We start from the raw sequence: 16,935 nt of genomic DNA, 5'->3' as shown, positions 1-16,935 counted from the left end.
CCAAAGGGTAGAAACTATAGAAGGTAGTTTCTGGACTCCTATGCCCAACTCTACTCAATATCTCCACTTGGCTATCTAACACACATTTCAAATTAACACATTCAAAACCAACCATCATCCCATTTTACCTGCTCTTCAACCTTCTCAGTAAATGACAACTCAATTTTTTCTGCAATTAAGTTCCAAAATATTGTAGTCACTGTTGATTCCCCTTTCTCTGATCTCTCATTCATCTTGTCAGCGGTACGTTCAAGATATTTCCTGATCCAGCCATTCTTCACTTCTACTCCTACCAGTATAGTTCAAGTCACCCCTCTTGTCTGAACAATTACAATGGTATCTCATAGTCTGTTTTCCATAATGATTCTTTTACAACATAATCAGATCACGTTACACCTCAGCTCAAAATCCTCCAATGGCTTCCAACCTCTTGGAGAATAAAAGCCAAGTTCTCACAAGGGCCACAAGGTCTTACCTGACCTAGCTCCCTGCTGGTTCTGTGACTTTGTCTACCATTCTCCACCCTGCACACCTACTTCCTTCGGGGACACTGTGTTCCTTGTTGTTCTCAACTCAAGTCCTCTGCATACTGATTCCTGGAAAACTCTTGGGTTAGATTAATCTCATGGCTCCCTCCTTTACTTTCTTTAGGTTTCTGCACAAATAACTTATAAGAGAGGACTTCTTTCTCTGCCCCAAATAAAACAGCACACTTCTCCCTCTTTCCCCAATTACTCTTTTAAACCCTTTACTCTGCTTTTTTTCATAGAACTTACTTTCTGCTACCATATAATAATTTGTTTTATTATCATTAGAACAGCTTCTTACACGATAGGAATTCAACCGTTGAATACTATAAATGAATGACTGCTAATATCCCTATTTTATCTTTGAGCATTTATACTTTAAATTCAACAATGCCCAGTTTTACCCAGAAAAGAGAGAGCTAGGTTGAAAGCCATAGAGAATAGCCTAAGTCCCATTTCCTGGGACTAAAGACAACAGCCCAAACATCTTGAAAAGGGACTAGTGACACTCACTCTCAGAGGGTTTTCATTGAGGTACGGGGGCTCCCCTTCAATCATTTCAATGGCCATGATGCCCAGGGACCAGATGTCAACCTTGGGCCCATAGGCCTTCCGTGTCACAACCTCTGGTGCCATCCAGTACGGGGTTCCCACCATGGTGCTCCGTTTGCTCTGCTCTGGGGTGATCTGGGCACAGAATCCAAAATCAGCTAGAAAAAGAAAAGAGAAGAAGGATTTGTATTTAGGGTACTCCTTCCATGAGTACTGACTGTGTGCCTACCCTTAGGTGTCAAGCTGTGTCTCACTCCCACCTGCCGCCATCCCTGTGTCTCCAAAGCTGGAGTCACCTAACTGCCACCTTCATAACCAGCTCCTAGCCTGTCCCCTGTTCGACACTGAAGAGAAGTTGGAAGAATGTGAGAAACATCACCTCGTGCCTCTCACCAGTCCTGGAGCCAGAAGGACTAAGCATTAAAGTCCAAGCTGCCCATTTTGGCCTTAATTCCTTGCCCCAATGCTGCGTTCTTCTTGAAAACCATTCCCATACCCCAAAATATGGCAACTAGGTCCTTGCTTTATTTCCTGGGCATGAGTCCCAGACTTAAACCCTAATCACCTACAGTCAGGCATGGCGCTGCTTTTATTAATTCTTCACAATGTACCCGGGAGAGAGCCTGCTAACAGTCTTCCCATACGCTGCCCATCCACCTACGACACAGCCTGTTTGTCGGGACTAGTGGTCCTAACGCTTTGGAACAACATGTTCTGCCTGAAGTTCATTTACATTATATTGCAGTTATATGTTTATTTAAATTATGAAGCCTTTGATAGAAAGGACTGTGTCTTCTTATTTTTTTAAATTCCCAGAGGATCTGGCATGTAATAGACATTTAATAAAAGTTTGTTGAATGAATGAATGACTGAATGACAGAACAACACTAACTCTTTTGTAATTATGTATTTCATGTCTCATGTATTAGACTGAGAACTACTTGAAGACAGGCAAAAGCACCTCATTGCCCATCAGAAGACCTAGCACACGGTGGGCATTCAGTAAACTTTTTTTTGGCTGAATGTATAAAATGACACCCTATATAGTGCTGAGTAATATAAAGATCCTGCATATCCCAGAAAATAAATAAAGACTCTCTGGTGAGTCTTGTAGTTAGTATTATATGAATACCATCCCGTAGGAGATAGGGTCCCACAGAGAAGTATCATCACTCCTACTCACTTAGCTTGACTGAGCCATCCATTCCCAACAGGATGTTGTCACTCTTGATATCTCTGTGAATGACCTGGTTGGAATGCAGAAACTCCAAGGCCTGCAGGCACTATTGAAGTGATGTGGGCAGAGGGAGAAAGACAGGATATGTAATACGAAGACTTAAAGAAAATCAAGAAAATCGACTTATCCAACCTCCCCGTTCTATGACAAAGAAAGTGAGGCCCCAACGAGTAAAAAGACTTGCTCCAAATCAGTGGCACAGACAGGTCTAGAGCCTCGTCTTCTGCCTCCAGACGAAGCATTCTTTCAATACTCCATGGTGCCTTATACCTTTCTTACAATATACCTTATTTATTATACTTTATTATGATATACCTTGTAAGAGTTTTCTTTAAGTGCATGAGTTCCTGCAATATATTTTGGAGTGTGTGTTTTTTTTGTTTGTTTTTTAACAGAGCATTAGATACTTGGCTAAGAACCTGCCAAGAAAAACTACTTTGTTAGAATGGAAAGGATTTTGTAATGATAAAACTAGAGGAAAGTGACAAATAAGAATCATATCTGGGAAACTAGGCATATGGAAGTGCTATCAGAAGCAGTGAAGTTAGGAGGATAATCTTACTTTTGTGAGGAGATACTTTATACTGTTTTGAGTATGCTGAATTTCTATACCTATTAACATTTGTAGACAAATGTCCAACAGGCAATTGAACAAGAGTCTTAAGTTCTATACAGAGGTCTGGACTTGAGATAAGTACTTACAAGTCGTTTGTGAAGAGATGATTTTTTTTTTTTAAAGTTACAGAAATGGTTGGAACTGGCAAATGTCATAGAAGAGGAGAAAGAAAAGAACCTTGGAAAACACCTATATTTAGCAAGCAGAATGAGTGACACAGAGATTGAATAGAACAAGGAAAGTGCCTGGTTTTGCCACTTGCCTGATGAACAAAATCATTCTAGACAAATCATTTATTCTCTCTGGGTTTCTATTATTCCATCTGTAAAATGTGGGGATCAGAAAAGATAACTTCAGGATTGCTACTAAATCCACTAGTTCAAGTCCAGAACCCAAAGCTAAAATTTTAGAAGCTTCTATCAACTGAAAAATACTGAAGATGCAAACCAATTGGAATATGCTACATAAATGTTCTCAAATTAATATACTTCCTTTCTTAAAATACTGCATTAGTGGTACAGAAAAGAAGTCAGATCTCCTAAGAATCCCAAGCCTGTGTTAATTCCATTAATTTATTGTGTTTGTTCTAGATCCCAGGGTTTTTCATGCAAAGGTGATCATATTTTCTAGGACAGGATTGACGTCACATGATTTTATGTTTCCTAATATTGATTAAATATACAACTATATAATTTCATCTGTATGCCTCCAGATCTTGCACCATCAGCCCCCAACCATACTATTAGACTCATCCCCATAAAACTCTGAATTTAATGTAATCATTTAATCTTCTAGTCTTTTCCCAAGTCCCAAACTTTTCTATGATTGGGCTATGGGAAAGTTCCAAGCTCATATCAGCAAAACCCCAATATCCTCAACTTCTCTGAATATTTACTTCATCTTCTTGCTCTAATGAAAATGTGGTTACCCGTGAAGACACTGCTTCTCCTAGAGCCCTCGTGGAGGGGATTTTTTCCCCTTCTTATACCAGCATATTACAGGCCGTAGACATTTAATAGCAATGAGGAGAAAGGAAAAATACCAATTTAAGCTTTGTTTTCTATTTCTTTTGCCTGGACGTATTCCACCCTACATTTTTTCTTGGCTTGCTTTTTCATATTATTCAGATCTTTATACAAATCTATGCAACACCTTCCCTGACGACTAAAATAGTACTTCTTCTGTCACTACCTTCTTACTCCACATCATAGGAAACTTCTTAGCACATGAAGAAAGCAGAATAAAAACATGATTAAAATAGCTATCCATATAATAGAGAAAGAAAATATTACAAAGTGTTTATAGCAGTTATCTTTAAGGATTGAAACTATAAGTGACTACACACATGCACACACACACACACCTACATATATTTGGGACTTTCTAATTTTTCTACAATGGGTATATAATTTTATAATCAGAATTATCTTTAAAGAAAAAAATCATGGTGATAGAAATTGCAAAACAGGTATAATAAGAGAATGATGGGAGAGTCTAACTAATTTCTCCCATCTCCACAGTGCCCAGGCTGAGATTCCATCAGGTGCAGAACTTTCACAGACATAGACATGGAGCCACCTCCTGCTCAAGGCAGGTTAGCCATTGGCCTTACCTCGCGGCACACAGCTGCAATCTGGCCTTCATCCATGCAGGTTTCCGTCACCACGTCTGTCAAAGAACCTCCAGCCAAGTATTCCATGACAACCCACAGCTCATCTCCCACGAGGTAACTGTAGGAGGAAGTACACATAAAGGTTGAGAAGGAACAGAGTACATTGAGTCATAGCACTGGATTTCAAAGACGAAGCATATACACAGAAGGAACCGACATTTCCATCAGATCTGGAAGAGTCTAGGGTTCTTTTTTCTGGGGAAAACCAGAATTTGGGGGACAGAATTACTAACTTGATATCTCCTAAGGATTCACCTGGAGAAAACAAAGCCGATTGTTCTGTGAAGCCCCAAAGGGCATAACTGAAGATCTTCAACTAGGTTGAAGATATGAAAAGTAAAATTATATTTCATCACAACACAAAGTAATGTTTCCTAAAATTAGGCATGATTCCCACACCGCTAGAAGCATCCGAGCAGAGAGCTCCCAACCATTTGACAAAGATGGGATTTGAAGTCCATGTAACCAATCTTAGGGAAACTCACTAACCCTCCTTGCGAGTTCTACTAGATCTGAGATCCATGAGACCAAGCACTGGGTCTTGTTCAAAGACTCTATCCCCAGAGTCCGGCACAGTAGATGCCAATATTTACTGAATAAATCAATGAGCAAAATAAAATATAACTATAAATATTAAATGAAACAATGGCTATAAAAGCTATTTAAAAGCTATGGAGTGTTATCCACATAGTGAATATGCCGACACTGATTTCCATCTTGAGTGTCTCTGATTCTAGGAATGGCATGAATCCAGCAAGAGCTGCAGAGCCAAAGCCTCTTCTGCCATTTAGTACTAGATCCCTAAAGAGCTTATGGGGCTGACACATGAATGAGAACCAATAGTGTGACTCAGGGATTGGATCACTCAGTCCTGTTATGTGATAAATAAAAAGGTCACTTTGCCTGTCTGGTTAGTACCCGCAGCTGTAGAGTAAGACAAATAAAAACAAGGACAGCCCAGAACCCCACACACTATTCTGCTAGTTTCAGACAAAGAAGCTAGGTTGGATTGGCTTGAGCTGTGTGGTATGTCACCTCATATTCATCCTGACAGTAGGATGACTGCTGTGTAGATGGGGAGACTACTGGAAAAATACAAATGGTCTCAGGCAAAGGGTAACGTTTGAGTCTTATTCTCATGACTGTGAATCTAGTACGCCTTCCGTAAGATTCTGTATTCTTTATCATTAGAAGTCTTGTGTCTTGTAGGTTTTTTTTTTTTTTAATTTCCATAAAGAATAAATAGGACAAAGTAAGTCTTTATTCAAGAATCTATTTTGACCAAGAAGCTTATGGGGACTTGGACCAGAACAGAATTCAGGACCAGGTAAAAAGCCCTCCGCCGGCCTGATCCTGTTTCCTTGCTAACCAACTGACCAAAAAAAAAAAAAAAAAAAAAAAGCACATTTACGGCCTTTCACTCAGCACATCAAGAAGACATCTGTCAACTTGGACTGATAGAGGGAAGAAATAGGAGGGGCCGAGAGATGACCTCTGGACACTGACGAGGCAGAGCCCATCAACCGGGGCCCAATACATCCCTGTCAGAGCTACGACAGCGCAAGTCCAGAGGCAGCTTGTCTCTAACACTTGGTGGCTACCACACACTGTGCCAGGTACCTTCAAACACCACATCTCCAGGTAAAGCCTCAGACCACCACATATTGGAGAAGAACAAACATGGATGGAGTTCTCCTCTGGGACAACTCACGAAAACCAGACTTTCAATTGGATTCGGTTGGTGCAAAAGTCGTTGTGGTTTTTGCTATCATTCTTAACCTTTCAAACCACAATGACTTTTACACCAACCTCATAATACTTTCCCTGAGTGCTCCAGTTAAGGCCACCACTTCTGTCCTCCCGCAGCGGCTCCCACATCCTTTTTTTCTACAGCAGACTAGGAGCTATTTGAGGGCAAGGACTGAGCTTTATTTACTTCTGATTCCATATCAATAAACAATACTTATCAATCTTCTAATCCCACTCCCAGACACAAATTTCTTCAACAACACGGTCATGCATTTTACTGTTTAGATACCGCCCGTGAGGAGGAAGTCATTATTTTATGAGCATGCCATACCCTTATTGGGCAGCTTTCATTTTTCTTTATCCTGAGTCCCGTATAAACAGAAATCTGGTATCTTTATTGTCTGCAGTAGTTTGTCCAAGCTATATTCTCTGTATAATAAGTTCTTAAAAGAGATGGGATGGTAATAACTTCCAGAGAATTCTTCAGAGCCATTCAAACCCACATCATAGACAATCATCCCCCAAAGGAAGGCTTTGTTCTCTACAGATATCAACATCATACACTGGAAAAGTCAAAGTCCTTTTTAAAGACACTGAAGCTTACCAATTTTTTGGATGCAGAACAAGAAATCTGGCAGAAATGAAATCTGGTTGGCAACGCGATATAAATAGTAAAGGAATTAGAGTCCAAGACTTAGTTCAATATCACCTCTATCTGTGATATCTTTGAAACCTGGGCAAGAAGCTCACTTTCTTTTTTCAGAGAAAGGAGAAAACATGATATGATGGAAAGCACATGGAAGTTGGTGCTAGGAATATTCAAATCCCAAACTCTCATTTGCTACTTACTGGCTTACTGGTCTTGACTGGTTATTAACATCTATCAACCTCAGTTTCTTCATCTGTTAAACACAGATAATAAACCCTACCTCACAATGAGATACTGTTCACGAAAGCACTTAATAAAAAGTAAAGCATAACACAATGCTATAGTAGCTACAACCTTACTATATTGAAGAACAAAACTGTGATGGGCTGGAACAATGGGCTGCAGTAATCCACACGGGATTTAATGAAGACAACTAAAAAATTCTACGTTACCAGTTTAAGGCAAATACATGTAAAGAAAAGGATCAGAGATTTTAACAGACTACAAACTTACTAGGAGTCAACAATGAAGTAGGCCCCCCCCCAAAAAAAAACACACACAATGAATGAAATCATTAGGTTGTGATGAGTTTAGAACAACAGAGAAGTCCCATTGTCTCCATACTGGTCAAATCTCAAATGAAAATACTGAGTGTCACATTTTGTGAGGATACAGACAAACTAGAAGTTATTCAGGAGGGTGAAACAGGATAAGGAAAGATTTCGGATGCAGAATGATTTAAAGACCTACACGTTGAATCAGGCAGATAGGCGGGAGAACTTCCTGAGACAGAACAAACAGTACTAGGATGAGCTGTCAGGAGCTAGAGGGTGGTAGGGCTCAGCCTAACCCAGATAGACTGTACAGCAATCAGAGGTGTCCAGTGGTACGCAGGGTCAGTGGCAGAGAGCTAAGCATCATGCGAGATTCTTAAATGGAGGCAGTTCTGAGTGTTGGTGTTTCCTTGTCTGTTAACAGCTGCACCATCCATCAGTCCCAAGGGCCCTAGCTCTCTGACAGTGCCTATCACTCCATACCTGTCCAAGTAGTTCACAATATTTGGGTTCTTATTTTCCCTCATGACCAGGATCTCATTAATAATCAGCTCTTTCTTCGGCTGCTGCTGAAGGTTCATCTGCTTAATGGCCACCTGAAATTAAAGGACATTCAATATGCAGTTAGAGTTCCCCAACATTTACTGAGCACCTCCTAAGTACCAGACCTGAAACACTAAGGAGACAGAGATGAGTAAGATACGGTCTTCCCCTTGAGGAAGTCACTCTGACCAGGGGTGCTCCATGTGAGGTCTCCAGACCAGCAATATCAACATTATCCGGTAACTTGTTGGAAATGAACATTTTCAGGCCCAACCCAGACCTATTCAACCAGAAACTCTAGGTTTTAATAAACCCTCCAGGTGACCCTGATGTGCACCACAGTCTGAGAATCCAACTTGCTACTAAATAAAATCTTTATATTAGAAAAATACTTTCTAAAAATCACAATATTACAGAGGTACGCTGTAACAGAAGTCCATACAAAGTGCTACAGAAACACAAAATAGGGCAGGAACTCTTTTCACTGGCAATGCAGAGAGGCTTCAGGAAGGGGCAAATGACTTTTTGAACTTGGTATGGGGAAGTAAATAAGAGTTGACCAGGTTAAGAGAGAAGAGAAAAAGGGGATGCGATCCCTATAATATTTATGTATGAGAAAGATCTTGGTAGGCTTTTTGTCTATAGAAATAAACAAAGTTCCACATAATAAAAACATAAAGTATATGTTAGTTTCCAAGGCATTTGTGCCTGAATTTCTTGTGTATGTGTCAGGTACTATGTAAGGTATTCTTAAGCGTATTTCATTTAATCCTGAGAGATACCCTATGAGTTAAGCATTACTACTGACCCCTTTTGACAGACAAGGAAATGGTGATTCGGACAGGATACGTGACTTGCATACACAGCTATTCAGCTAGCAAAAAAGAATTAGAACGCACAAAAGTGATGCCAATTTATCCTGCACACACGACCAGATTAATCTTCCCCCACAGCACACATCTGATAACACTTCCCCTGCTGAAAAAACATAGATGGTTCCTGTTTTGCCTAGCGGGGCTCCTCAGCCTAACCTTCTAAGTTCTCATGATCCGACCACAGCTTACTTCCCACTGTATTCCGTCATATACTCCATGATCTGAGCTTCTGCCCCTTTGGAATATCTTCCATCCTATTCACATGTTCAAAAGCTACTTATATACTTTGTATCAAGCCAAAAGAAACCTCATTCTCTGGACCAGATAGGCTTTTCCCTTCTTTGAAGCCCCATAAGCTCATATTTAAACCTTTCTTATGAAACTTAGCACATTCTGCCCTATATGATTAGCTAGCATGTGTACGTCTAGAAGCTTGAGAGTTCATTTGAAAGCTCTGAATCCCTGGTGCCAAGCACAGGGCCTGACACACAATGGGTGCTCAACAAATAATTTGTGCAAATGAAGAAGGAAAGAGAGACTTCAGTGGGTTGACAGGTATTTTTAACCCACAAGCGGCATGAGCAATGGGTTACTCTACCCCATAGGAGTAGACTTTAAATGATACGATGAATGTTCATTTCCTAGAGATATTTTCTGTTTTTCAGTTTAACAGACAAGAACATGAACGCCTACTAGAACAACTAAGTTAGTCTTTCCAGAAGCAGCAAGAAGGGTAAAGGATGAATAATTCAAATTTTTCTAAGGAAAAAAAACCCTGACTCTATTATTTATTCAAGTCAAGTATGGACAGTTTTTCTACAGATACAATTCATCAATAGCAATAGAAATGATTCTTTTAAACACTTTGAGCACCTCCATTCCCTACCCCAAGTGAGAAAAAATTGCTTTAAAAGCGGGTCTCCTATCAGGTTAGGCTTCTGAGCTGGCTGCAGCTTTCTCTTATTCACAGATGATGAGCTTTTGCTAATGTCTGTAGGGTAACACACTGACCTACAGACATTATGTTAACACATTGTATATGGCGGGGTTTAAATCCCTCGTGAAGATTCTCGTGATCCGTACGCAACGTGTTAAGTATAGCAAGCCCTGTAACACACGGTAAGGTCTGGAGCCGAACGAGTACCTCTGGTGTTCCTCGGGCTATCGTGGAGGATGGGATGGTGCTTACGAACCTCACAGAGGTCACTGCCAGCAGCAGAAAGGAAGAAGAGAGGATGGCAGGCAGAGGATAGCAGAGGCAGTGGCAGGACACCAGGCGACCTTCTCAATAGCTACTGACTGACTACAGCCTAGTTCAATGCCTGTCTAATCAGATCCTTCCTACTTAGGCCACCAGATAGCACTCCTGTAACTGAAAGAGAACTGGCCTTGAAACTCTGAGGATCTAAGTTCTGGGGCTGAGTTTGTCCCTTCCTGACCTTGACCAATCACAAGCTCTCTAAGCCTCGGTCTTTTTATCAACACACTGAGGGTAATAACACCAACCTTGATGTCCTTCCTCAAAGGATCATTCTGAGGACTAACTGAGATAGTGGCCAATGTGTTACTCATAGAAAAAAGAAATCTAAGTAATCAAGTAAGGCATCCATGAAAATGCGAATCCTCGTAATAACTGCCTTGGATGAGTACCTGGCACAGAGCAGCAAGAATGACAACAGCAGCAGGAACAACAGCCAAAACCAGGTACCCTCCCGCCACTACTATTTACTGAATGCCTACTGTGTGCCAGGTGCTGTGTTAGGTGCTCTACCTACATTATCTCAGTAAGACGTAACAACAACTCTGCCAAGCAAAAATCATTATCTACGTAAGGAAATCGAGGCTTAAGACTTGCAAGCAAACTGCCCAAGGTCATAGTCAATGCTCACGGGTCCAGATGATTCCAAAGCCTCTTCCAGTCTATTCTATCACACACATTCCCTCCAAAACTGGGCTTGAGAAATAATTGTTGGATCTGTAACTGGAAGACTTCCCAGCATTAACACGCTAAACTTCCTGTATGTGGCAGACGACAGCTCGGTGCTACCGAGCTGGAGACTTCCCCTAAGCATCACTCACAAAGACTCAGAGCATCTGGCCAGCTCCACTAAAGATTGATACTCCCTGGGGCAGGAAATGCAGCTTTCCTGACCACGCTGCATTAGCCACCCTAATGGACTCGCTGCCATTCATAGCTTGGTAACCACAAGGCAGCCCATAGGGAAGTCAAGTTTCTGTTTCCCGTGGGCAGCTTCTCACACACGCAGCCGCCTGGCCTTCCAGGAACTGCCCATCATCAACCTGCCTCCCCTCAATGGCTGGAAGGCCCCAGAGGCCAGAAACATGACAAGGGGCCCTAGTGCCTCCCCTGAGCTCTGCTGTGGCCTTGCAGCCCAGAAAGCACAGGTTTAGGTTTTAGAATCAAACGTTTCTAACCCAGTGCTTGCTAATTGTACAACCCTGCAAAGGTTATGTAAACTCCCTGAGCCCCAAATTCCTCATCAGTAAAAAGGAAATGACGTTACCTACCTCATAGGGTTCTTTGTAGGGTTAGTATAACCTCCTCTTTTCTATCTCTGCCTCCAATTCACTACATTTAAAATTGGTACAATGACATCATCCTTCCTTCCTCACCATTATTTTAACACAGCTTCCCTCCTGCCAGCACTATAGGTTTTATATGTACACAATGGGAAGTTGGTCTCTTACATTTATATATGATTTTAATGCCTTGAGCACCTGCCCAGGACTGAATCTTTCATATAGTTCTTATTCTTAGCACAAGGTGTGGCATAAAGCAAATGTTCAGTAAATGCTGTGTAGAATAAATGAATAGGCACAAATAAAAATAAATAAATATGTAATTCTTAAAGTTGATGATGTATTTTCACATCCACTGCTTTCCTGAATTCTCTCAACACTTTTCTGAGGCATATGTTATCATGCACATTTTATAAATAAGTAAAATTCAGGCGCAGGGAGGGCAAATGACTTGTCCAAGGTTCTGTAAGTTACTAAAGGTAAACATTTTGGTGGGTGGATTCTCACTTCAAAGAACAATTAAGAAATCCTTAACCATAATGATGATTTTTCTTAAAAAGTTGACTTCCCTTCAGTGGAGCCTCACTGTTTGGCTTAGGCACTTGTAAAAGACGCAGTGAGCGCAGTGACATATGTGCTGTCCCTACTAGTCATGGCTTCTTCAGTGCACCAAAGGGTTTCAGCCACCACACGCATACAAGCGGGTCCTAGCAGCCTTCCTCTGAGGAGCCCGATTCGCTTTTCATTGGAATAGGAGGTACCTCTCTCAACCTCTGAGCCCCAGTATTCTGAACTATGAACTTCCCCAGGCAGCTTCCATCCACAGCCCGCCTGCCAACATTCCCACTCTGCAAACAGAGGAGAATGCAAGGAAAGCCCAACTACTCTCATTCCCTTCGTGGCCTCCTTCTGCTGAAGATAAGATCTTGGGTCAGCCGGTTTTGGCAGTAAGGTCGGAGTTCTGCCAGCTTAATGAAATGAGAAAAACAAAGAGATGCCTTCAAATGAGGACTTCAATGCCTATGGAATCCTGGACACAGAGGAATGGAAGGACAACCAGATTAGGAGCCAAGAGACATCTGTTTAAATCTCTCCTATATCCGGTTTCTCTCCCAAGCACCAAATGTGGATAAACAATTTTTCACTAGGCAGTTCCACAGGAATGTCTCTCAGTCAGCATCCAACTTCTTCAAACCCACACCTCCACCTATTTCTTTCTCCTTGACTAACATCATTCTCTGTGAGGCACCCTCACATTCAGTCAATCACCAAATTCTGTCCAATCCATCCACTTATACTATGCCACCACCTTAGTCCAAAGCATCATGTCTCACCTGGAGTTACACAATAACCTCCTGACTCACCTGTTCCCATTCTTATCTCGTCCAATCTGTTCTCCACACTGTAGCCACTATGATTCCAAAATCTGTCTCACCATGTTACTCCTCTGTTTAGTTCTAGTCTGCTACAGTAAGAAACTAAAAGTGTCCCAACAGAAATAGACATAGGGAAAAGACATAGGGAAAAAAAACCTGATGGTTGCTAGATGGAAGGGGGGTGGAGATAGGAGGGAAGGTAAAGGGATTAGAAAGTACAAATTAGTAGACTCAATATAGTCATGGAGATATGAAATACAGTGTGGGGAATAAAATCAATAATGTTGTAAAGATTACGTGGGTGCCAGATGGGCACTGAACTTATCAGGGGGATCATTTCATGGATTGTGTAGATGCCTGACCACTGCACTGTACACCTGAGGCTGAAGTTGAACAATTATATATATATATATATATATATATATATATATATATATATATATGTATTCACATGTATAGTCACGGGATGTGGAGTACAGCATAGAGAATACAGTCAATGGTATAGTAACAGCTATATATGATGTCAGAGGGGTAGTAGATTGGGGGCCATTATCACTTTGTGAGGGGAGTAATGTCTGACTATTACATTGTTTTGTACACTTGAAACTTAAAAAAAAAACAAAAAACAGCAGCATCCAGTAAATAAAAAAAAAGAAAAGAAAAAAAGAAACTGAAGGTGTCCTTACTGAGTTAAGAAGGGCTAATATTTAACCAAGAAACAGCAGAGCTGAAGGAGCAATAGTTGGTGGTGGGTACTCACCTCCTGTCCTGTGGCCACATCCATTGCAGTGTACACAGTGCCTGATGCACTGAACAACAGGTGGGAAGAGGGGGGAGAAAACAGGTGTTAAATTTGTCAACTGCAGCTCTACACACAATCTGGCAATGCAAGTGTTAATAATAATAGCAAAACTATCCCTGCCCACTGCCCCCTCTCCTTCTCGTATTTGAGAGACAGTGTGTAAAGAGCACACAGGCTCTCGTACCCAAAAGACCTGAGTTCCAATCTGGAACTTCTACCTAGTTCCTACCAGCTATATGATCCTGAGCAAGTTATTCTCTGAGCTTCACTTTCCTTATTTGCAAAGTGAAGATAATGAGATAAAAGCATATAAGAGAATTTAAATCGATTAATTCATAAAGCACGAGCCAAGTGCGTAGAATATAATAAGTCTTCAATATACTATACTAATTTCCTGCTCTTTCTTCCTCATCTCCTCTCCTCCATCACCCTTGGCAAGTTGCTTAACTCTCTTGTGGTCTCAAACTCTTCATCTGTAACCTAAGGTAAGATTAGAGCTATGATTTGCAACTGGAGTTGAGAAGTGAAGGAAATTGCCTAAGAGCCAAGTCGGTGGCAGAGCTGGGGCTTCACCCCAAGTATCCTTAACTACCAGGCCAGTCTGCTTTCCGTAATTCTAAGTATTACTGGTTTGTTCTTTTTAATTTGGGTCAGATAAAAACACTACATATAGAAGCAAACAGACGACTACGTAAGTGGCTTTTCTCACTTCGTCATTTCATAAGGGCTCTGGGCAAGGGCAACTTTGAAAAGAGTGAAACATTTTTTAAAAAGTCAAACAAGAATTATCAGGGAGAAATCGAGAGCTGCTAGGCTAGAGAACCAGAAACCTTGTCTGTAGAAAGCAATACCACCTCACAGATTTGGCCAATTCAGTCACATCAAATCCTCTTTAGAAGTAGGTAGGTACCAAGAATAAATCAAAGGCCTTGTCAAATGATTGTTTCAAGCCCACAGACCAACCTAGTCCTTCCTTCTAATATAAATTATCTTGCGGTTTACTGAAGCACAAGAGCAAACTACCCTAATATACCCCCATTTCTGGCCACTGAAAACTGTAAAATGTTAAGTTTCCACCCGAGAGCAAGAGGCAACGTGCTCTAATTACCGGAGCCCAAGCTGTGTTTTAACCCGTCCCGTCACTCTCCAACTGTGTGATTTGGGGCAAGGTATTTAACATCCCTGAGCCTCAAATACCTTAACTGCAAAAAATGAGGATTATAATGTCTGTCTTCACAGGGTTAACATAAGGAATAAGTGAAAAAAAAATCAAGAAAATACCTTGTTTGTCATTTGGTACATAGTCCAGGCTTACAAACTGTTAGTTTCCCTTCCCTCTTTTCCTATAACCAAGATGGCAGATCTGTCTTCCCTTAGGTCAATAGCAAACATATAAATAATAATAATAATAATAATAAATAATAATAATAAAATAGATCACAGCGCTCTTTCCTACCAAGTATGAACAAGGCCTCAGTCTTTCTCAACACAACATTTCATACTATTCACTAGATGAAAGTTATCTGCCATCTACAAACCCATGCCTTGGGCTGAGAGATGCCCAGCCTTTGAAAGAAAAGGCTCTCATCACATTCCCATCCTAATGTGGTATCCAATTAAGGCTGGTGAGACAGAGGCGGTGGGTACAGGGACAGGGTAAGGAGAAGTACAGTTCGTGGCTATCGAGCAGAGCTAGCCAGCCACATAGAGCAAGGTTATTATGACTGGGATCCTTACGGCAACAAAATTCCATCCTTGCTTAACTAAGCTTATACCAGAGGAAGGTTCAGAAAGCTGCAAAGTGCTTACGTAATTTCTCCAAGATCTCTTCGTCAGACATTTTAGGCTTCTTCTTCTGCTTCTCAGTATTCCGGGTCAGAGCATCTGGAGGAGTGGTATTAGTCTCAGTAGGTGAAATAGGAGATGTGGCCACGTCCCGAGTTGGAGTAATAGGTAGTGGTTCAATCACAGACCGTGTGTATACCTGCATTGTTGGTGTAAGAATGTGGCAAGGCCAACCTCTGTTAGCATTGGGAAGTGAAGCTCTGGAGCCTCTCTTAAATGTGTGTGTTAGAACATCCACAGATCAAATCCCAACAAACGCATCCGTTCTCCTAGGTCAAAATCTATGTTCCTCCTCCTCTGTGCCCAGGCCCATCCTCGATCTCAGTATACACAACAGGGGTTAGTGAGAGTCTGAACACTGAAGGTATTAATACAGGTGAGACACTCTCAACAAAAATGACTTAAAGACAATTCTATCATCATATAGGAACCCGCACCATCTCAAAATTCTATTCTTTCCCAAACTGAAATGAATATCCTGTATTCCCACTGCATTTTGCATTGTTAAGATAATACTTAACAGTATCTTCTTTTGAGTTACTCCCTCTTTAAAACATGAACCCTTGCAGAGAAGGAACTACGATTGTCCTTGATGAGGCTGTAGGGTATAGTCATCTAGACCAGACTCTGGAAACTGACTGCCTGGGCTTAAATCCCAAATCTTACTCTTCCCATTTGTATGACCTTGAGCACATTACTGGGCTTCTTTGTGCTTCAGTTTCCTCATTTGTAAAAGGGTGATATTTAGGATACCTATCTGATGGCATCGTAGTAATAAATTAACGTGAAATGATTAAAATCATGCCCAACAGATTTTAAGCTTTCAAAATTTCACTAATATTATTATATTTCCTATTCATTCATTTACTTAAACATTTACTGAGAATCTACTCTTTCCCTTGCTGTGCAAAATGCTGCCTCATCCTCTATTCTTGTGAAGAAAGTCTTGTGAGAAAGTCATAACTATAAGGCAGAAAGGGATAAATGTCATAAAAAAATGTATCAACTACACACACACACACACACACACACACACACACACAATTGAGGTTCGGAAGACGTGATTATGAGTTATACTCCCTTTCCCCAGAAGACTCTTCAAGGCATTTATCAGACTTTTTTCATAAAAATACCACAACTACCTTTTGGCTAGTCTATACACCCCATGAAGACAGTCATTCATCCCTCAGTGCATGTGTCTAACCAGTTGCCTAACAAGAAACATGCATTCAGGTAACTGTTTGATAAATCAATGAATAAATAAATGGGATTCTTCAGCTAAATCTTGAAGGATGGACAGGATTTTAATAGGTGGAAATGGAAGAAAACTTAATTCAAGACATTGAGATCAGAGACTAGAGCTTCCTGACTACTCAAGCATAATGATTTCTTAATTT

At 40.9% G+C, this 16,935-nt stretch overlaps 1 protein-coding gene across 1 annotated transcript in view; it reads right to left on the bottom strand.

Annotated features, from left to right (window-relative positions):
• Positions 1-16,935, bottom strand: part of PAK1 (p21 (RAC1) activated kinase 1) — a 68,029-nt gene that overhangs the window by 4,263 nt on the left and 46,831 nt on the right. Inside the window, 6 exon segments of the mRNA XM_074335722.1 lie at positions 1,041-1,237; positions 2,263-2,362; positions 4,545-4,662; positions 8,040-8,152; positions 13,652-13,751; positions 15,499-15,677. Of these exon segments, the coding sequence (XP_074191823.1) occupies positions 1,041-1,237; positions 2,263-2,362; positions 4,545-4,662; positions 8,040-8,152; positions 13,652-13,751; positions 15,499-15,677 (807 nt within the window).

The sequence above is a fragment of the Rhinolophus sinicus genome, linkage group LG06 (assembly GCF_036562045.2).
Source record: "Rhinolophus sinicus isolate RSC01 linkage group LG06, ASM3656204v1, whole genome shotgun sequence".
Classification (NCBI taxonomy): Eukaryota; Metazoa; Chordata; class Mammalia; order Chiroptera; family Rhinolophidae; genus Rhinolophus; species Rhinolophus sinicus.
This window is presented reverse-complemented; position numbering and strand designations above follow the sequence as displayed.